The 23,736-nt window shown below is 40.1% G+C and overlaps 1 protein-coding gene across 3 annotated transcripts in view; it reads left to right on the top strand.

Moving 5' to 3' along the window:
- Positions 1-23,736, top strand: part of WDR44 (WD repeat domain 44) — a 122,776-nt gene that overhangs the window by 87,814 nt on the left and 11,226 nt on the right. For all 3 annotated transcript variants that reach the window (XM_006872110.1, XM_006872112.1, XM_006872111.1), the window contains one exon: positions 14,192-14,305. In XM_006872110.1, the coding sequence (XP_006872172.1) occupies positions 14,192-14,305 (114 nt within the window). The remainder of the gene's footprint in view (positions 1-14,191; positions 14,306-23,736) is intronic.

Raw genomic sequence — 23,736 nt, 5'->3', positions numbered from 1 at the left:
GCTCAAAGGTTTTATCTTCTCTTATTATTTTCTCTGAATCCAGCAGGAAAAATTATTTCTCATTTGTATCCTGAAGCACATCATATATATTTTTTTTATTACTTTCCATTTCTTTCCTGTCAGTTAATGTCCCTGGGCTCAGTTAAGGCAAGGAACTACATACTTCACACCATTCAGCTCATCTTTGGAACCTAACCCCTTGCCTGACTGTATTGGACCTGCAATCAGTGCTGAATTCCTGCTTTGGAACTGTTCCTGTTGTTGGTCTTATCTGGGTGCCTTCATTCCCCTACCCTCCTGTTTTTTCCAAAGCTTGCCCATTTTGCCTGGTTCATTTCTTCCATAAAGCAGACTAATGTAGTGGTGAAAATTGTAACTGCTTTGCTCTAGTGAAATGAATTTGCTTTTATTACTGTAATTTACCATAAAGTTTCCAGGCATTAATTACTATTAAAAACAGGGCCAGTAGGTATCATGTGCCGTGTGCTTCTTTCAGTAATCCTACTTAAAGATCCTTGACTGCTTCCATCTACTCCTCACCCTCCCCCCAAAAAAACCCCTAAGTAACTTCCAATCCTGATTGATATTCCAAAACCCAAAATCGAATTAAAGGACACTTAAATAATTAGTACAGTGTAGTTCCTTGACAAACAGAAACCAGTGAGTCCCTGTGGTAGTAAGCTCCTCTCTCTGGAGTACTTGGTTAAACATTTATCTGTTGTCTTCAGGAAAAGATCACTTTAGATTTCTTTCACTTCTGTCATTCTGTTTGAAGACAGTTAAAAGAATTCTCTGTTTCATATGGCACTGGAGTTTGGTATTTGGCATTAACTTTTATCTTAGCACTGGCAGGAAAGCGGTAGGGCACAGTAAGTAATGGAGTTTATTTTCTTGATAGATTATTTTTCTCTCTCATGATGGTGATCTCTAATATTTAAAAATACTTAGTCCCTGTTTTGTCTGCTCCGCCAAAAAAAAAAACCAAACAAACCCCAAACCCACTGCCACTGAGTAAATTCCAACTCATAGCAATGCTATAGGGCATCGTAGAATTGCCCCTAGGGTTTTCAAGACTATAAATCTTTACAGAGGCAAACAGCCTAATCTTTCTCCTGTGGAGCAGTTGGTGAGTCAAACTGCTGACCTTGCAGTGAACCCAACACATAACCCACTATGCCACCAGGGCTATGTAAAATACAATGTACAAAACTACTTGTACAGTTGGTCATGTGGAGTGACTAATGTACCGTACCCAAGATCACTCACCAGTAGAGTCAAGCTTGAAACTTCTCACTGTCAATGCTCTTTGATTCTGTTGTTGTCCAAAAGTAGCTCAGTAAACGTAAAGATCAAAGGAATAAGTACATGTTAAGTTTACTCCATGTGATAACCAAGAAAACCAAACCCATTACCATAGTGTTGACTCTAACTCATAATGACCCCGTAAGACAGTTGAACTGTCCTATTGGGGTTTCCAGTGCTTCTTTACACAAGGACACTGCCACATCGTTCTCCCATGGAGCAGCTGGTGGATTCAAACTGTTAACCTTTCAGTTAGCACAGCACTTAAACGCTACTCAACCAGGGCTCCTTCCAGAATGATAGAGATTGATAAAACAGGGAATTTTAAATAGCTGTTAGACCTCCTAGTTTCTAAGCACTCATAATTGGGTCAAATGGCAAGTATGAACATTCTGTGTGTATTTTAGTAAGTGCATATTCTCTTCTTGCCAATTAATCAGTATGCTGTTTGTCTAGAAATTCTTTTTTTTTTTTTTGATAAATTCATTTGTAGTGTGCTTGATTAGTGTAACTTCAGTGTGAGTATTAGAACATTTAGCTGCTATTTGAAATTTTTTAGAATAGATCATCAGAATCTAGAATTTGGATGAAGAGAGTTAACTGTAAGGGAAGAGAGGTAATTTTTGTGAAATGTAGGTATGCAGCATTTTATAAAAATGTGTGGGTTTGTATTTGGTTCAGTCAACAATTATTAAATGTCTGTATTGCTCTAGGCACTGAGAATATGATCCAATGTGCAGGGAGCTCAGCTCTGCATAGAGGACAGACATCAACAGTGATAATATGTCTAAAATAAAGTTAAATCTCTTTATCCCAAGGAAACTGCTTGTTTGGCAGTGTTCTATTTTTCTTTTTTTTTTTAGTTTTTATTTTGAATTGAATGATAGTTTTCATGGGGGAACATCAGCTTTACACTCATCCCATCATTGCAATGATTACAATCTCCTCCGTGCATCATCATTCAACAGTATTTGGTTTTATTGCCTGTGGTTTTTTTTTTGGGGGGGGGGGGGAGATGTACACCAAGCCACTAGCACCTGGCCTCCAGCACAAACCCTTTCTCTTTCCTGAGTCAGGAGTCCTCAGCTGCTCTCTCTCAATGTCCTCATCTCTGTCTCCATCTCTGGTGTCACTGCTTTGCTGGATAGGGTCCCACATTCTGCTCGTGCTCTTCTCCCTTGATGGTTCTAGGGTCCTCTGTTCCTGGACTGTAAGTTTAACTACTCTCCACTTTATATTATAAAACTTCTGCCTTTACAGTTGTGACAGTCACAATTAGTCATGATAACAGTTATTATTGAATCATAAGATTCTTAGCCCCATCTCTTTTCACCAGACCCGTCTAGACAAGATGAATACTATTAAGTGGTGATTCTGTCTCTCCCCCCCACAAACACACACCCACACTCTGAAAGTAAACTCCGTCTTGAAAACGTGTATGCCAGTCACTTTGTGCCTTTATAACTCCCCTATTTTAGGTAACCAATGTCTATAGTTGCCCATTCCTATCAACCCTGTATACAGATGGGATAGGAATGATCCTTGATGTGAAGACTCCTTTGCTTTCAGTTGGTATTTTGAGCTACTACATCCATAAGTGTAGGTCAGATTCATAAAATTGTAGTAGCAAATCAAGCTACATTTTAAAAACTCAAGACAAGATTTTGTAAAAACAATAAATAAATAAAAGATGTATAGTAAAATTCACTTTTAAAATGAAACTAAAATATCAATGTTAATAACAAATCAAAAAAGTATATGAAGTAATTATAAATAAAATATAAGACTGTAAAGCTGTTGTATAGTATGTGTGTTTGGAATAAACTCTAGCTGGTCAGTCATCTTTACCATCCCATCTCGGAGGCCTCTCTGACTTCTGGTGTTGCGCTCAAGATCAGCACTCGACTGCGAACCACAAGGTCGGCCGATCAAACCCACCAGCTGTTGGCAGTGTTCTTGATAGCAGGTGTTTACCAGTCATACCATCTCCTGAGCTAGAAAATGTGATCCAGATTTACTCTTTTCTTTCCCTCCCCAACATCTAGTCATTCACCAAACCCTGCCCATTTGATCTCAGGCATCACTTGCCATTCCTTTATACTCCCACTGCCGTAATCTAGGCCTGTATTTCTTGCTTTATTTCTTACAGCTGTTCTCCCAGGTTTCAGGCTTTTGTCCATGCTGCCAGCAGAATTCTTTTCATACAAAACAAATCTCATCACGTTACTCTCCTGTTTAAACACTCCTTTTGGCTGTCTTTTTTTCTATAGTATTAAGTCCAAATTCCTTAATTCAACTCAAAGTCTTTCAGAGATCAGACTGATGTCAACTCTTATTGTTATTTCCCATCATTCCCTATCACTAGCCCTGTGTTCTGAGCCATTCAGTAGTTGATTGTTGCCCCAACAAAAATGTTGGACCCTTTGCATCCCTTTGTTGATTTCCTCTTTGTTTGGTAAATTCATTTAAGATCTATCTCAAAAGTCTCCTTGCAGAAGTACTCTACTCATGTGGGTTCGATAATTCATTTCAATGGTCACACAAGCTTTAGACACGATACTCAGTTATGGGGTTTTATTAGGGAAGTTAACAGGTTAGGGTTAGAAGTGCTCAGGGCACAGTTAAGGTAATCTCCCGTCAGCCAAGCCCACATGCAAACCTCTCTCTGGCCTTTAGCAAGGGCTGTGCCCTGATCTGGCAATGTTACAAAGCTCTTTTGTTGTTGTTAGTGTCTTCAAGTGGGTTCAGATTCGTAGGGTTTCCAAGGAGCATCTGGTGGGTTTGAACTGCCACCTTGAGGTCCAGTGCTTATCCTACAGTGCCATACCTGCTGATAAGCCCACAGGACCCACCACTTCACCATAAGCCTCAACCTGAAAGCATATAGCTCCTGCTTTGTAGGTCAGCAAACCTAGCTCTGTCAATTAAGTGCCTAGAGGTGCCTCACTCTACAAGCATGCTTCCTGCCCGAACTCACTCAGCTTTAGTTGCTCAGTGGACCGAGAAGCCCGCTGCTCTGTCTCGTGCTCTGGTTCTTGCTTCTGCTGCTGCTGCTCCTCTGCTATCCCTCCAGTGTCACGGCTTTCTGCTCCTGGGTCAAGGAGGTTCAGTTCATAGGGATCCTGAGGTCCTCTCCCTGCTCTTCTTAATGGTAGTGAGATTCCCCCTCCTGCTTTGCTTATGAGATGCTTCAATGAAACCCATGTTACAATATCAATTGTTTACAGTTACAATGTAGTCTTCGAACATCCACAGCTGAAACGTGTCATCCTATCAGCATCTTCTCCCACCCAGACCCAGCAGAGCAGTAACTTTGTATGGTGGGTGTTAGAGGCTATGACTAGAAGAGACAGTAGATAATTCACTACACCGCAAGTGAATCATATAATCCATCAGCATCTTCCCCTACCTTCTTACCCAGATGTATCAGGAAAAAATCATTTGGTGGGAGAGTCCTGGTATGGCACTGTAGAATAAACACTGGACTGCTAACCACAGCTAGTTAGTTCAAACCCACCAGTTACTCCTCGGAAAACCCTATACAGAGTCGATATGAGTCGGAACCGCCTTGATGGCACATAAACAAAAACAACAATGACTAGGAGAGATATTAAATAAATCCCTACACCACAGTAGTGCAGTGATTAAGTACTGGTTGTTAACTAAATGGTCAGTGGTTCGAATCCATGAGAGAAAGATGTGGCAGTCTGTAGAGCCTTGGAAACCGTATGTTCTTAGGGTTGCTATAACTAAAAATTGATTCAACAACAGTAGAGGTTGTTGTTGTTGTTTTAATGATGTAGTCATTATATCTAAAGGAGCCCCAGTAACATAGTGAGCTACAACAGTTCGAATCCAGCAGTCAGTCATTTCACAGGGGAAAGATGAGGCTTTCTGCTCCTGTAAAGGTTGACAGCCTCAGAAACCCTATATGAGTCAGAACCGAGTTGAGGGCACATAACATTAGTAGCAGCAGTTGTAGCTAAAAGAGCCTTATCTCTTAGAGATCTTTAAGTAGTTACTGGTAAAACTAATGGCATCTTAGCCACAGAGGACTAGAATGGAGAGTTAAGCGTCCAGCTGATAAGAAGAGAGGGCATATGACTAAGACTCAGCGGGAATACACACTCTGACTGGAGACCACGTAGGTCACCGATAAGTGGAAGTAAGGTAAAAACATCAGTGAAGCAGAAAGCTAAGCCCTACCATGTTCAATAGACTCCTGTGAACCCGGGTGAATACCTGGTTGGCCAGCAGTGTGGCAAGACCTGGGGACTCTTGGGCCCAGAGTCAGTGACATAGCCACAGAGGACTAGAGTGGAGAGTGAAGCGTCCAGCTGATAAGAAGAGCGGGCATATGCACAAAAACGCCCACACTTGCAGATAATACCCACTTGACTTGGCTTCAATGACTGGATGATCAGAGCTCAACTAGAAGAAGAAAGAAGAGGGAAAAAAGAGTAATCTGATAAAATATGATGAACTTGACCTATACCTATGGATGCAGTAGCTCAAATCTTTACAGCAAGGATCATTCCCACCCCTTCCATACACAGAGTAGACAGGGATGGGCAACTTGGACATTGGCTACCCAAAATGGGGCGGGTGGGGGGGCTATAAAGGCAAGAAGTGACTGGTTTACAAGCTTTCAAAAGGGAACCTAGCTCCAGAGGGCGCAGAGGAAGGTAGAATGTCCACTGAGTAGTATCCAATCTGTCTGGATGGGGCTGATGAAAGAAAATGCGGATAGGTCTCTTGTGATACAATAGTGAATAATTGTTATCAGGACTGACTGTGAGGGTTGGAGATGTAAGGGTGGATGTTTTGTAGCAAAAGGAGGGGAGTGATTGACTTGGCAGTCTAGGAGTGGAGGTCCCTGGGACCATCAAGGGAGAAGAGCGGAGTGCGGGACCCTACCCAGAAAAGCAGTGACGCCAGAGATGGAGGCAGAGATGATGACGTGGAGAGATGGAGCGGCTGGGGACTTTAGACACAGAGAGGGAGAGGGGCTGTGTGCTGACGACTGGGGAACAGGCTTGTAGGGTATACTCTTTGGTTGGTTGATGATGCATGGAGGGGATTGTAACCATGGCAATGAAACAATATAAGACAGGATGAATGTAAAGCTAATGTTCTCCCATGTAAACTGTCACATAATTGACAATAAAACATTTTTTTAAAAAGTAATGGCATCTAAATTTTGCCTTAAAATGCCTCTTCAAAAATAAACAAATGTAATGTGGTGGTGGTTATGTGCCGTGGAGTCGGTCCTGACTCATAGCGACCCTGTACAGGGTTTCTGAGACTGTAAATCTTTACGGGAGCAGAAAGCCTCATCTTTCTCTTACGGAACAGCTGGTAGTTTCAAACTGCTGACCTTAAGGTTCGCAGCCCGATTTGTAACCACTATTGTACCAGAGCTCCTTAAACAAATATAATAGAATTGATCAAATACAGTAAATAAAATGTTGACAATTGTTAAATCAGTTGATTAAATAAATGAGGTTCTTAAAACTGTCTTGTCTACACTTATGTATATTTGAAGTACGTATAAAAGAAGTTAAATATATAGATATAATTGACAGCATTTTATTATACCTTTAATCATTTATCATGAGGAAATAATCAGATATGTCAAAAAATAAATGTAAACTAAATTTCATCTTTGTTGTTGCTGTTAATTACTTTCAAGTCAATTCCGACTCATAGTGACCATGTATTGGGTTTCCAAGGAGCAGCTGGTGGGTTTGAACTGCTGACCTTGTGGTTCAAATCAACCTTGCGGTCAAGTGCTTTATCCTGTAACGCCACACCAGGGCTCCAAATTTCATCTTAGTCATCTTAGAACCAATTGTCACCAGTCGATCCCAACTCATAGGTGACTTCATGGTAGCAGAGTAGTACTATTTGAGAGGGTTTTCAGTGGCCAATTTTCATAACTAGATATTCAGGCCTTTCTTCTCAGGTGCATCTCTGAGTGAACTTGAACCTCCAAACTGTTGGTAGCAGCCAAGCACATTAATTCCTCCTTGGTGCTTTTACAGTAGTGGGAACTTGAATAACCAAATTCGAATAGAAAATAAAAACTGTGGTATAATCCAAGCAGTTGTTGTTGTTTTTATGTGTCGTGGAGTAGATTATATGAACTCTTTACACTGTCTTAAAAGATTGTTGCTGTTGTTGTTGTTGTTGTTAAGTGTCATTGAGTCAGTTCCAACTTACATTACCCTGTATAGCGTTTTTGAGGAGTAGCTGGTGGGTTTCAATTGCTGATCTTTTTTCTGGTTCGAAGTCCAGTGCTGATCCTACAACACCACACCAGGAGTCCCCTTAAAAGATTATTTAATGACATTTTAAAATAGTCACAGTAAAATATAAAATGAATAAAACAGAATGAAAAATTGGATAGAATATTATCCCAATTTTGACTACAAAATGTCTAAATATTTACAGGTAGAAGACATAAGGAAATACACTAAATTGTTATCTATTGTTAATTTCTAGGTGGTAAGATGTTAGGTGGTTTTTATTTGATTCTTTCTACTTCTCGTTATTTTTATAACTTATTTTTGAAATAATTGTCCCTGCTTTTTTATTTAAGTAAACAGAAGGCACTATGAAAACCTCAGGTTTAAAATTTTGACCCATTAATACTCCTTATACAAGGTTAAGGAAATAGTCAAATAAGGATAAAAATCATGTTCTGAGATGTTTATGGGCTTGCTATTTATATTAGGGGGAAAAAGGACATATCTAAATGGCCAACAAATGGAAAAGGATCAAATTATGTGCATCCATATTATGTAGCCAGTAATTTTTCCAAAGAATGACATTCAAGAAATGCTCATGGTATTATAAAAAGGAAAATATCAAATTATGTATACAATATGATCTCAATTATGGGTCGGGTTGTTTTTTTAATTACAGACTGAAGACGGTGAGAATGTTAGTACTTTATTGTTGTCACTGCTATTGTTAAGTGTAATTGAGTCGATTCTGACTCATAATACATTATGATGGTGGTTGTGGTGGTTGTATGCTATTGAGTCAGTTCTGACTCATAGGGAACCTGTATAGGGTTTCTGAGGCTGTAAATCTTAATAAATGGGAGCAAAAAGCCTCGTCTTCCTCCCACAGAGCTCCTGGTAGATTCCAACTGCTGACTTTGTGATTAGCAGCCCAGCTTGTAACCCACCGCACTGTTGTTGTTCTTAAGTGCCATCGAGTTGGTCCCGACCCATAGCAACCTTGTATAGGGTTTCCAAGGAGTGCCTGGTGAGCTTGAACCACCGACCTTGTGATTCCAACTGACTTTGCAGTCCAGCACATTAGCCCACCAGCGCCACACCAGGACTCCAACCTACTACACTAGATGACTTTAATTTTAGTTTTTCTAATTAAAAAAAAAATAGAAACTCTAAAAACTTTGAATTATCATTAAACATACACAATATACAATGCTTTGGAAAAGGGAAATTTACAGAGAAAAGGAAATGGGTGTTTAAGGAGTTAAAAGAGGTCTACAATCACTTCTAAGATGATAATGAAAGGAAATGATTTTTAAACGGAAAGTTGAATTTTATGTAATAGGGTGAGCCTGTTTAGTTTTGTGTCTTCCAGCAGTGCTTACTACTAGTCTGGCAACAGAATTAGGGCAATTAGTTGCAGTCTTCTAGGATTACAAGCACTTGGCACAAATTCAGGGAGTCCATGTTGCAATTCTACTTTCACAGTTGATGGGAAGATGGTTTTTTTTGTTCTTTAAGTTTTTATTGTGGACTGAGTGAAAGTTTACAGGGCAGATCATCAGTTTTACATTCAACAAATCATACACCTTGTTTCATCACAATGATTACAATCCCCTCCATGTACCATCAGCTAACAGTATTTCTCTCTATTCACTTTAGCTTTTTTTTAAAGCACCCAGGCATATATAATAATTTACACCACCAGAGGGCACATTCTGCAAGTCTACCTCCTGGCCACTATCTTTTAGTCCCTCCCTTCTGATGACTCTCGAGTCCTCAGCTTCTCCCTCTCCATGTCCCCATCTCTGCCTCAATCTCTGGTATCCCTGCTTCTCTGGATAAGGTCCCGTATTCCTCTTGTGCTCTTCACCCTTGATGGTCCTAGGGTCCTTTGTTTCTGGACTGTAAGATTAACTGCTTCTCCACTTTATGTTACAAAACTTCTACCTTTACAATTGTGAGAGTCGCAATTAGTCATGATAACAATTACTCACTATTGAATCATAAGAATCTTATCCACATCCCTTTTCACCAGACCCATCTAGACAAGATGAAAACTATTCAGTGAGGACTCTTTCTTCCCCCACACACTCTTAAACTAAACTCCCTCTTGAAACCTTGTAAGCCAGTCACTTTGTGCCTTTATCACCCCCTCATTTTAGGTAGCCAATGTCTAAGTTGCCTGCCCCTATCTACTCTGTGTACAGAGGGGACAGCATTGATACTTGATGTGAAGACTCCTTCCGTCTCTGTGGTATTTAGATTTACTACCTCCATGAGTATAGGTCAGATTCATCAAATTGTAGCAATTTACCCTTGTTTCCTTTATCAAAAATTGTTGTTTTGTTATTTTTCTCTTCCTCTAGTTGAGTTCTGATTATCAAGCCATCAAGGCTAGGTCAAATGGGCACTATCTGCAAGTTTAGATGTTCTTGTACATCTCCCCTCACTTCATATCACCTGGATGCTTCACTCTCAGCTCTAGCCCTCTGTAACTATGTCCTTGTCCATGGGCTCAGGTGTCCCCAGGTCTCACCACAGATTGGGCCAACCAGTCCTTCCTCTTCTCTCTTTCATCTCCATGTCAACGGGAGTCAATGGACGTGGTTGAACTCAGCCCATTTCTTCATTGCTGCCTTTTCCCCTCTTCCACTCATTAGTAGACCAATGTGGTCACCAGCAAGCTTACATGCCTGCTCATGTGTTCCCTTTGAGTTTCAGTCTTAGAGGGGTGTTTGTCCTGAAGGAACTTGATGGCTTGCCTTGATGGCTTCCTGACGAACAGCTTGCTTATTCTTGTAGTAGCCAGTCATACTGGCATTTTTGTTTTGGTTTTTTCCTGATGGTCTTTTTTGACGATGTATCTTCTGTTGCTTTAGCTGTTCCAGGCTGCTCTGCTTGTCCTTTCACTGTAATGTTCCACCTCAGAAGGTTCTGTATGGGACTCAGGATAAGGTCCTATACTCTGCAAAGGCTCCCCAAGAGGCCTATTTCACTGGGCAAGTTTTAGGTGTTCCAGTCAGTTATAGGCTGAAGATGGGCTTACAGATTTTCTGTAATCATGTTTCCCGGCATTCCTTTCTATCCCACTCAAGTATCTATTTTATACTAGGCAAGGGAAATCGATATTCATAAGACAGTCAAGCATCTTAGTGTTATTTCCCCTCTTCAAACTATGCCTAGATCCCCGTATCACAGAGCCCTGTTGTTCCAAGGTTGAGCATGCATCACTGTTTACCTCTGTCCCACTTAGCCCATGCAAACCTGTCCCAGTGGTTCCCCTATCTATCTTATTATTCGACACCCTTCCCCTTCTTGTATTGCCCTCACCAACACCCAAACTATGAGGTGTCTGCCTTTTCCCTGTGATCTACCATCCCCTCCCTCCATCTTCCCCTAAAACCTTCACTGCAACCCCACCATTGTGGTTACCTTATATTCTATCCATTTAAGATAGTCTATTTTATCTTGTAGTCTATCTGATCTTCTCACCACCTGGATCTCTGTTCCTCTGTATTTACCTTCTTTCACATTGTAATTGTTGTGATTATAGACTGACCTCCCAAATCCTCTGTATTTGTTTTTATAGTTTCATTCTGTTCTCAACTCTTCCATTTGTCAATTGAGTTCCGGGTGATGCTGCCATGTACGTCAATCTCTCGTTGTCTGTTCTTGTTGGTTCTCAGTCCACAGAACTCCCTTTAGGATGTTTTTCATCACAGAGTTGGCTTTGGCAAAATCTCTTAGCTTCTGTTTATGCTGTTTTTTCTGTTTATCATAGTTGATCGACAGCTTTGCTGGGTAGAGGATTCTTGGCTGGCAGTTTTTTTTCTTTCAGGGTTTTATATATGTTTCCCCATTGCCTTCTTGCCTGCATGGTTTCTGTTGAGAAATCCAAGCTTAATCTGATTTGCTTGCCTTTGTATGTCACACTTCTCTTTTCCCTAGCTGCTTTCAGTATTTTGTCCATATCTTTGATTTTGGAGAGCTTGATTATTATATGAGTTGGAAATTTTCTTTTAGGGTCTATCCTTCCTGGGGTTCGTTGAGCTTCTTGAATGCTTATCTTTTCACTTTTCAGGATGTTTGGGAAATTTCCTTCTAGCAGCTCTTCAACTATCTCCTCTGTGGACTTCTGTGATTCTTCCTGTTCTGGAATGCCAATAAATTTTAAGTTAGTCCTCTTCATGTTGTCCAACATGAATCTTAGGCCTTCTTCAGATTTTTTTATCCTTTTTTTCTGCTTGTTTTTCTATCTTAGTAATTTTGAGATATTTATCTACCAGCTCACTAGTTCTGGCTTCCATCTCTTCAATTCCAGTCCTTTGCCCTTTCAGTGTATTGTCCATTTCTGATATTCTGTTATTAATCATTTGGACCTCTTTCTGTAGATTTTGAATTGTTACCAATGCTGTATCTATCTTGTTTGATGGTTCCTGTAGCGCTTTCCTGACTTCTTCCTTATTTTTCTCAACTCCATTGTAAAGTGTTTCAATACATTTTATAATCATTTTTCTGAATTCCTTCTCAGGCATTTTCAAAGCCTGCCCATCTTCTAGTATGGAGTGTAGGTCTACTTCTAGCTCATTTGCCTCAGTCACTTTATCTCGTTTCTAGATGTGTTTTTTGGGCATATTCGGGAGTGAGCTGTGGCCTTAATACTTAGATGGGTGTGTGTTTTAGCATTTTTTATACTTTCTGATTGCCTCCAGGTAGATGTGATCAGGTAATGGGCTTCCCTTTTCACTCTTCTTCCTGGGGAATTTCAAGATGCCACTGTTGGTCATTATGATGTAACTCAGGTTTTAATTTTCGGCCTGTTTCCTTTTTAGAGTGCCTCTACTGCTCCACAACCACCGTTCAGGCCTTTTTGTTAGTGATAAACAATTCAGTGCCAGCTGTGGCTGTTTTGCATTGCCGTTTGGTTTTAAGTGGAAACCGTCACTTTCAATTTTGAGGAGATCTGTGCACATACGTAGTAGAACCCTCCGGGGGTCATGGTGGGGTGTCCCCTCGGTCAGGCACCTCCTTTAGTAACCAGAATGGAGATGTGCAGACAGCAAGAGACCAATGAACAGATACAAAAAAAAAGAACGTCCACACCTTTATCTCTGCGGTTCTGTCTGGCACCCGTGGCTGCTCTGATCCATCCCCGGCTCGGTTTCACCCAAGATGGCCACTCAGGAAGCAGCTGAACGCCTTGGATTAGAAAGCACTGGGTTTCTTGCTTCTGCTACAAATTTCACTGGCTGTAAGCCGTCCAACTTTCTAAATATTCCTTTTTATGTGGTTCAGAGTTCTGGCAACATTCTCTGAGCCTGCTTGGTCTGGTATTCTGTGTTCCTGCTGATGGACCTCCTTATTACACTGCTACCCGATCCGCCATCTTGTTTGTTCTCCAGGAAGATGCTTTTGTAAACTGTAAAGTTCTAAACAAACAGTGGTGGTGGTGGTGGCGTTGGTGTGCCATGGAGTTGGTAGTGATAGCTCTTATGAATCCCAATGACCACTCTGGAGTCCTGGTGTGGCACTGTGGTTTAATGCACTGGACTGCAAAGTTGTTTTGAACTGCAAGGTCAGTGGTTCAAGCTCACCAGCTGCTTCTCGGAAAACCCTATACAGGGTCGCTGTGGGTCGGAATCGACTCGATGGCACTTAACAACAACAATGGCCACTGTGGAATCCTGGTGTGGTGCTGTGGGATAATGTGCTGGACTACAAAGTTGGACTACAAGGTTGGTGGTTCAAGCTCACCAGCTGCTCCTTGGAAACCCTCCCTATACAGGGTTGCTATGGGTTGGAACTGACTCAGTGGCACTTTACAACAACAGCATGGCCACTGTGGAGTCCTGGCATAGCTCTGTAGGATAAGCTCTGGACCACAAGTCGGTTTGAACCTCCAGGTTAACGGTTGAAACTCAGTAGCCACTCCTCGGAAACCCTATACAGAGTCTCTGTGATTTGGAACCAACTCAACAGCACTTTGCAACAACACGGCCACTATGGATTCTGATGTGGTGCTATAGGATAAGAACAGGACTGCTAGCCACAAGGTCAGCAGTTCCTCGGAAACCCTGTGCAAGGTCACTGTGAGTCACCTAACAGCAACATCAAATGGCTACTATGCTAGTCTGGGCCTCATCATACTTGCTTAAATTTACAGAATACTCTTCCTGCCTCAGTCTCCTTCTCCTATCTTTTACATTATTTCCCAGAGTTCTCTTTCTCTAAAGTACCAGTCCAATGATATTATTATTTCCTCTACAGAGACCTGTGTTGGTTCTCCATTGCCTTAGAATATTGGAACTTTTAAGCCACCGATTTAAGGCTCTACGTCATGGTCTCAATATATCTTTACACCTTAATCCCCTATATTTTCATAGACTTTCTTCTGCATCCTTAGCATTCCACGTAACACAGCATGTGATAGCATGCTGTTTTCAGGGATGATCCTTGTTTTTAGGTAAGGAAATATAAAGAAGTAATAAGTAGTAGATTTAGCATAAGGGAGAGTTTAATTTTAAAGTATCAAGATTTCAATCAGACTGTACAAAATAACCAACTAATAAATGGGGTGGGAAGAACATGAAACTTTGTTGTTTTACACCTCAGTGTTAAAGTCTGTCCTGATGCCTAAATAGGTATGCAGTGGAACTGATGAAGACCCTGATGATAAAAACGCACCATTTCGACAGCGGCCATTTTGCAAATATAAAGGACATACTGCTGATCTTCTTGACCTTTCTTGGTCTAAAGTAAGCAATACTTATTTAAATTGCATATCCTATGTGACTGTGACGTTCAGATAAAAATACTGCTTTATCTGTATGATTGTCCAGTGTTCGTTCATATATACTTTGGGTGAGTACCTAAAAATTAATCTAAGTTTTTAAAAAAATCAGGTTAAGCTAATAAGAACTGTTTATGTTACTTTATGACTTCTGTCTGAATCTGTCTATACATTTTTATAAGCAGGAATTTAACAATGTATTGTCCTTTATAAAACGGATATACTTCATAGGTGAAGTCTGGTCTACCTAACCGTGGCTCTTTTGGGACTAATCTGCTATATTTATGAAATTAGAAATTTAGGTTCAACAATTATAATCTATAAATCAATGATGTATCTTATTTTTTTTCCCCTTAGAGCAAAATTATTTCAAAGTAAAGGTACTATTTTACCATTAATCAAAAATCTTTACAGTTTTGTCAAAATTTAAAGAACTATTTTAAATTTTATATAAGTATAGTATTGAAGCACTTGCTGGAATTTTTGTGTAATTCCTTTACATTTTCTTTGTTTTACAATATTGGTATTGCCATATAAAATCTTTAAAAACTAGTGCATAAAAGCTTTAAAATGAGAAAAGTCAACTGAGTTAACAAAGTAATATCAGGGATACCAGTGCTATCTTAGAAAGTTAGGCATTCCCTGAGCTCCAGATTTTTAATCATTCCTTTTATAAACTGCTGCTCCTGTCATAACTATTTAGACGTATTGGATGCTTTTCATAACCACCTGTCACAATATCTTTCAATAATCTGCTGGAACAAGCTTAGGCCTCACTTGGTTGTATGTACTCTGGTTTTTAAACTGATCCCTAATCATGTCATTGTACTCTTTCCCTGCTCTGTGTCAGTGAGCTGTGAGAAGATGGAAATCTAAAGTGGCCTTAATCTGATAATTGTATTCATCTGGAATAAGAAGTACATAGCACATGTAGGGAAGCTCGCACTCAGTTTATTTTCTTAACACAAAACAATATTTTTTTTCCTGAAATGTAACCCTAATTGGAAGAAACTGGATCTCTATTGACCACACGCTTGTCAGAATTAATACCTTTACTTTGACCTCATTCTGCTTAAACTTCCTCTAGCATTTGTTGGCTTGAGGCTATCGATTTTTCTTAAAATACTCCTTGCCTTTGGAACACTCGGCTTTCTTGATTTTCTTCCAGTCTCACTGCCCGCTCCCCTTGTTTCCTTCATGGAGGCAGCAGCAAATAGTAAAAAGAGCATGGGACCTAAATAAAAAGAGAAGATCTGGGTTTGACCATTTACAGGAGCCCCTCAACCTCTAGCAGTGGATATCTCCATTTACTGCATGCCCTCAGGCAGATGATCAGAGATTCCTCCTATTCAAGCAACACTCTTTACCTCACAGAGTGGTCTGGGGATTATGGGGACCTGTGCAAATAACCTGCTATATACCAAGTGCATTTCATTCACACAAAGCATTTCTGTTGATCCTTTTCTGTTACTACCTGCAGAGACAGTGTAAGCTAGTTAGAGCATGTGTTCTGGAGCCAGACTCCCAGGGTTCCTAGCCTACCCAGTCTTCCCCTTATAGTTGTGTAACTTTGGGCAAGCTATTTAATGTCATCAGGCCTCATCTGCAAAATAAGCTTAATAAAAATATCTCCCGCGTAGGGTTAATGTTAACAAGGAACTTTAACTGGGCTAGTAAATATAATGGTTTGGCCGTGAACATAGTAACCGCCAATTAATACAAGCCATTGTGATTATCATCACTATGTTCTTGGTACTGTTAGAGGTGCTAGGGATGCAGACATAGTGCATGTTCTCAAAGTGTAAGTGTTCTCAGTTTATACCCTCAAAACAACCTTATGAGAGAGCTGATGCTTCCTTATGGATAAAAATACTCTAGTTAGTAGAAGCTAAGGAACTTGCTTGAAGTCACATAGAGAAGAAGGGTAGCTTGAGATTCAAATTACAACAGATTTGGAAAATTACTCTCTAGCCTATTCCTGTGCCTCAACAGCTAATCACTATTAGGCGGCAGGATTACAAAAATGACAAACTTTGGACTTGGTGCAAAGATGTAAGATATCTTAAAAAATGAAATTAGGATGGGGCAATAATGTGAGGTTATATCCACCCAGCTACCTATTTGTTTCAAGTGAGTCATCTGCATTTTTAAGGACTGCTGTGTCAATCTAGGAGCTGCTTCTTACCTGACCAGATTATATAAACGTTGTATTTTATGTACTGTTGTTGTTGTTGTTGTTAGGTGCTATCAAGTTGGTACTGACTCATAGCGACCTTCTGCACAGCAGAACGAAACACTGCCTGATCCTGGGCCATCCTCACTATTGTTGCCACATTTCATCCCATTGATGCTGCCACTTTGCCAATCCATCTCGCTGGGGGTCTTCCTCTTTTTCTTTGACCCTCCACCTTACCAAATACGATATCCTTCTCCAGTCCCTCCTGACAATATGTCTGAAGTATGACAGATAAAGTCTGGCCATCATGGCCTCCAAGGAGCATTCTGGCTGCACTTCTTCCAATACAGATCTGTTGGTTCTGTTGGCAGCCCATGGTACTTTCAATATTCTCCTCCAACACCATAACTCAAAAGCATCCATTCTTCTACAGTCTTCCTTATTCACTGTCCAGCTTTCGCATCCATATGAGGTTATTAAAAATACCATGGCTTGGGTCAGGCACACCTTAGTCCTCAAACTGACATCTTTGCTGTTCAACGCTTTAAAAAGGTCTGTGCAGCAGATTTGCCTAATGCAATACGTTGTTTGATTTCTTGACTGCTGCTTCCCTGAGTGTTGATAGTTGATCCAAGAAGAATGAAGTCCTTGACAACTTCAATCTTTTCTCCTTGATTAGAATGTTGTTTATTGGTCCAGTGGTGAGGATTTTTGGTTTCTTCACATTGAGATGTAATCCATACCAAAGGCTGTGCTCTTTGATCTTCATCAGTAAATGTTTTAAGTCCTCTTCACTTTTAGCAAGCAAGGTTGTATCATCTGCATATCGCAGGTTGTTAATGAGTCTTCCTTCAATCTTCATGCCATGTTTTTCTTCATATAACCCAGCTTCTCGGATTATTTATTACTCATACTTCTCAATGTTGTCCATAGCTTGTCATGATCCACACAAACGAAAGCCTTTGTGTAGTCAATAAAACACAAATAAACATCTATTTTATATACTACATTTATATAATCATGGTGTGGAGCTGTAGGATTACCACGAGGCTGCTAACCACAGGGTCAGCAGTTCAAACCCACCAGCTGCTCCTCGGAAACCCAATAGAGGGTCGCTGTGTGGTGCTGTGCGTTAATGCGCCAGACTACAAAACCGTTTGAACTATAAGGTCAGTGGATCAGGCTCACCAATCACTCCTTGGAAACCCTATACAGAGTCGGTATGAGTTGGAACCGACTCAACAGCACGTAACAACAACAATGCATCAGAATCAACTTGACGGCACTTAACAACAAAAGTCTGGGAAGAGAAAAATCCTGAGAGGGAGAGTAAGCATTTAGAAATTATTGTGGCAGTTTTTCGGCATAATTGTATGCTTATTGAATCTAATATTCAAAAATAGGGGCCTCTATTTTGTATAATAATAAAAATGGGCCATGTATTTATGGTTTTGATTTTCATTTCATTTTTCTAGTAATTTTCTCTTCTGTATTTTATAATAGTTTCATCCAAAACTCATTGAAAATTAAAAAGAAAAACATGAGTCCTTCACCACAAATAGTTTGAGAAGCACTCGTCTGTTGTTGTTGTGTGCTATCAAGTCAGTACTGACTCATAGCTACCTTATACACAGCAGAACGAAATACTGCCCGGTCCGGCACCAGCCTCCTGATCATTGCTACACTTTAGCCCATTGCTGCTGCTGCTGTGCCAATCCATCTTGTTGGAGGGTCTTCCTCTTTTTCTCTGACCCTTCACTTTACCCAGCATGATATTCTTTTCCATGGATTGGTCTGTCCTGACAGTATGTCCAAATTATGAGAGAGAAATAAAGTCTGGCCATCCTGGCTTCCAAAGGAGCTTTCTGACTGTATTGGCAGTTCATGGTACTTTTACTCTTCTCCTCCAACACCATAACTCAAATGCATCGGTTCTTCTGTGGTATTCTTCATTCATTGTCCAACCTTCATATGTGTATGAGGTTAATGAAATACCATGGCTTGGGTCTGGTACACCTTAGTCCTCAAACTGATATCTTTGCTCTTGTACACTTTAAAAATGTCTTGTGCAGCAGATTGATCTAATGCAATACATCTTTGAATTTCTTGACTGCTGCTTCCATGATCTGAGCAAAATGAGGTCTTTAACAACTTCATTCTTCTCCATTTATCTTCATGTTATTCATTGGTCCAGTGGTGAGGATTTTTGTTTTCTTTACATTGAAGTGTAATCCATACCAAAAGCTGTGGTCTTTGATCTAAGTCCTATTCACATTTTCAGTAAGCAAGGTTGTATCATCTGCATATCGCAGGTTGTTAGTCTTCCTCACATCCTGATGCCACGTTTTTCTTCATATAACCCAGCTTCTCAGATTATTTGTTCAGCATACGGGTATGATGAAACAACACAACCCTGGTGCACACCTTTCCTGATTTTAAACCATTCAGTGTTCCCTTGTTCTGTTCAAACAACTGCCTCTTGGTCGGTGTACAGGTTCTTCATGAGCACTTCATGAGAACATTAAGTGTTCCATCATACTCATTCTCCGCGATGTTGTCCATAGCTTGTCATGATCCACATAATTGAAAGCACAGGTAAACCTCTTTCTGGTATTCTCTGCTTTCACCCAAGATCCACCAGACATCAGCAGTTATATCCCTTATTCCACGTCCTTGTCTGAATCTGCTTGAACCTCTGGCAGTTCCCTGTCAATGTACTGTTACTGCCATTTTTAAATTAGCTCTGGTAGCGTAGTGGTTACAAATCGGGCTGCTAACCTCAAGGTCAGCAATTCAAAACTACCAGCCGTTCTGTGGGAGAGAGATGAGGCTTTCTGCTCCCGTAAAGATTTATAGCCTCAGAAACCCTGTACAGGGTCGCTGTGAGTTGGAACCGACTCCACAGCACAAAACTACCACCACCATTAGCAAAATTTTACTTGTATACGATATTAATGAATATTGCCCAGTGATTTCCACATTCTGTTGGGTCACCTCTCTTTGGAATGGGCACAAAAATGGAACTCTTCCAGTCAGTTTGCCAGGTAACTGTCTTCCAAATTTCATAGCATATATGAATGAGTGCCGTCTGTGTCCCATCAGTTTGTTGAAAGATTTCATTTGCTATTCCATCAGTTCCAGGAGCCTTGTTCTTTGCCAGTGCCATCAGTGAAGCTTGGACTTCTTCCTTCAGCATCATTGGCCCTTGATCATACTTTACCTCTTAAAATGGTTGGACATTGAACATTTCATTTTGGTACAGTGACTCTGTGTATTCTTTCCATCTTCTTTTGATGCTTTCTGCAATTAATATTTTGCCTGTAGAAGCCTTCAATATCACAAGTTGAGGCTTGAATTTTTCTCTTCAGTTCCCTCAGCTTGAGAAATGCTGAGTGTGTTCTTCTCTTTTGGTTTTCTAATTCTGTGTCTTTGCACATTTCATTATGATATTTGACTGCAGTTTTCTCTTCAGCTTTTTTGCTTCCTCATTTCTTCCATTTCCTTTTGCATCTCTGTACTGGAAGAGCAAGTTTTGGCGTCTCTTGTGACATCCATTTTTGTCTTTTCTTTCTTTCTTGTCTTCTTAATGACCTTTTGCTTTCTTCCTGTATGATGTTCTTGATGTCATCCCACAACTCTTCTGGTCTTTGGTCTTTTGTGTTTAATGCAACAAATCTGTTCTTGAGATGATTTCTAAATTCAGGTGCGATATGTTCAAGGTTATATTTTGGCTCTCGTGGACTTGTTTTCATTTTCCTCAGCTTCAGCCTGAACTTGCAAATGAGCAATTGATGGATCTTTTCCACAGTCTGCCCAGGTCTTGCTTTAACAGATGACATGGAACTTTTCCCCCATCTCTTTCTACAGATGTAGTCAATTTGATTTCTGTATATTCCATCTGGTGAGATCCATGTGTATAGTCATCTTTTAGGTTGTTGATACAGGTATTTGCAATGAAGAAGTCATTGATCTTGCCAAATTCTATCATCATCTGATGATTTCCAGCATAGTTTCTATCACCAAGGCCGTATTTTAAAAGTGATCCTTCCTCTTTGTTTCTACCCTTTGCATTCCAATCAGCAGTAATTATCAATACATCTTGATTGCACATTTGATCAATTTCTGGCTGAAGATGACTGCTGTTTCAACAGGGCTGTTTGGAGTCCTGGTGTGGCACTGTAAGATAAGCACTGGACTGCTAACCACGAGGTCGGCAGTTCAAACCCACCTTGTAAACCCTATACAGGGTCATTATGAGTCAGAACCAACTGGACAGCACCTCTCAGCAACACTGTCCTATACAGGAAAGAATATATCCTCACATCCCCACCCTCAGCCAGAGGAAATGGACACATCCCCTGCTGCTGTAGCTGAAAGCTGTGGAGCATCTTTCTTCCGCATCTCCATTTAAACAATATGTATGAATCCATTCATGGACTTCTTGAATCTCATTTCCTCCATCCGAGCTTCCCTGGCAGCTACAACAAATGCTTATTGGTCTTATTTCACAGAATTTCTCTTAACACTTATCTTTATGTTCTTAAAATGTCTTTCATTTTTGCTTAACTATTTCCTGTGCATACTTCAAAGTCTGATCTGCAACAAAACTTTAAGCCCCTCGAGGGTAAGGAACAGATCTTTATTGTTTCTTTTCAGTGTCTTTTACAGTCGATATTTACAGTGGGTTTTCTATTTATTGAACCCTTATATTATACCCTTATTATGGGCTCTGGTAGCGTAGTGGTTACGAATCGGGCTGTGAACCTTAAGGTCAGTGGTTCGAAACTACCAGCTGCTCCGCGGGAGAAAGATGAGGCTTTCTACTCCCGTAAAGATTTACACCCTCGGAAACCCTGTACAGGGTCGCTATGGGTCGGAACCGACTCAACGGCACTTAACAACAAACACCTTACCTTGTTCATTCTTACAGTAACAACCCTGTAAATGAGGGGACTGGGCCTCATTTACTGATCAAAGATCACAAATCTGAGTTCACCTTAGATTTGAATCCAGGACCTCTGACTACTGAAATCAGTGTTCAGCCAATGAAAATTATGTACTTCATTTCATTTATTTAACAAATATTTATTGGTATAATAGAACAAGTAACCATGCCTTCAGCATCTGTGGTAATATTTTAGAGATCTCTTCATGTCTCCATATACTTAAAGCAAGAATTGAATAAAGTTATTTTCATAAATAGCATGGGTATAGGTGTGAGGCTGTAGGACAAACACTTGACCACAAGGTAGGTTTGAACTGCAAAGTTGGCAGTTCAAATTCACCAGTAGCTCCTCGGATCACTATGGGTCGCAACCGACTCAATGGCACTTAACAACAGCAAGGCTTAATTTTTATACAGTTACTAATAAGCAGTAAAGTTTCAAGCTAACTCTGCTTATACTTTGCAAAACTTTACTGGAATTGATTGGATTGCTGTTGTGTATTTCAGAAGTTATTGTAAATTTTTCCAAATTATCTTTTTTAATTTAAGTATGGTGGTGGTGGTTATGTCCCGTGGAGTCGGTTCCAACTCATAGTGACCCTGTACAGGGTTTCTGAGGCTTTAAATCTTTATGAGAGCAGAAAGCCTCATCTTTCTCCCGTGGAGCAGCTAGTAGTTTCGAACTGCTGACCCTGAGGTTTGCAGCCCGATTTGTAACAACTACACTACCAGAGCTCCTTTAAGTATACTACTTAAAAATAAGCATACCACATAAAATGTACTCTTTTTAAACTAGCCCAAAAAAGCACATATTCATCAGTACAGTTAAATATCAGGATCATTATTTGAGCTTAGTCTTTTTACATTCAAAGACTAAAGAATCTTAATTGCTTTTCACAAATAACAAAATATCTTGTAACTTTTTATCGTGTGCGTTATACTTTATCACTCTGCAGAGCAGTGTAGTGCTTGAGCTTGAATGTAGAGCCAGACTCCATAGTATACTGTCCCAGCTCTGCTTGTGATGAGCTGTGTAATCTCAGGCAAGTTATTTAACCTCTCTGTGCCTTGGTTCTCATTTGTAAAGGGAATAATGTACCTACCTCATAGGGTTCCTGTAGAGTAGAAAGAGCACTGCTTTGCACATCCCAAGTATTCAATATGTGTCATTATTATCATTGCCTTGATTTGTTTAAAAACTTTAAGCATGCCAATAAAGGCTAGGTTCTTACCTGGGTTTCCTAGTTAAGAAAAACAACAAACAAACTCATAGAGCTCCACTTTGAATAGATTATTCTTAGAAGTTAAAAAACTTCTGGCAGCTGAAAACTTTTGACAGATGTTTGGTTCTGAGTGATGAGCCATCAAATAGCCTAAAGAGTTAACTAACACTACTCTTTTTCTAAATAGGAGCTCTGGTAGCGTAGTGGTTATGAATTGGGCTGCTAACCTCAAGGTCAGCAGTTCGAAACTACCAGCTGTTCCGTGGGAGAAAGATGAGGCTTTCTGCTCCCATAAAAATTTGCAGCCTCGAAAACCTTGTTACAGGGTCGCTATGAGTCGGGACTATACACATGGACCTTGCCATATGAAACACATAGAAATCAAATTGACTACATCTGTGCAAAGAGAAGATGGAAAAGCTCCATATCATCAGTGAAGACAAGGCCAGGGGCAGACTGTGGAACAGACCATCAATTACTGATATGCAAATTCAAACTGAAGCTGAAGAAAATGAAAGCAAGTCCACGAGAACCAAAATATGACCTTGAATTGATCCCACCTGAATTTAGAGATCATCTGAAGAACAGATTTGATACATTAAACACTAAAGACCGAAGACCAGAGGAGTTGTGGGATGATATCAAGAATATCATATGTGAAGAGAGCAAAAAGTCATTAAGAAGACAAGAAGGAAGGAAAAGGTCAAAATGGATGTCAGAAGCAACTCTGAAACTTGCTTTCCAGTGTAGAGATGCTAAAGCAAGTGGAAGAATTGAAGAGGTCCAAGAGCTGAACAGAAAATTTCAAAGATCAACTCGAGAAGATAAAACCAAATACTATAATAAAATATGCAAAAATTTAGAATTAGAAAACCAAAAAGGAAGAACACGGTCAGCATTTCTCAAGCTGGGAGAACTGAAGACAAAATTCAAGCCTCGACTTTCGTTATTGAAAGATTCTCTGGACAAATTATTGAATGATGCAGAAAGCATCAAGAGAAGATGGAAGGAGTACACAGAGTCATTGTACCAAAAAGAAATGGTTAATGGTC

This window comes from Chrysochloris asiatica, unplaced genomic scaffold (genome assembly GCF_000296735.1).
Source record: "Chrysochloris asiatica unplaced genomic scaffold, ChrAsi1.0 scaffold00183, whole genome shotgun sequence".
NCBI classification, from domain to species: domain Eukaryota; kingdom Metazoa; phylum Chordata; class Mammalia; order Afrosoricida; family Chrysochloridae; genus Chrysochloris; species Chrysochloris asiatica.
Note: the sequence above shows the minus strand (reverse complement) of the source record. Positions and strands in the feature narration are given on the sequence as shown.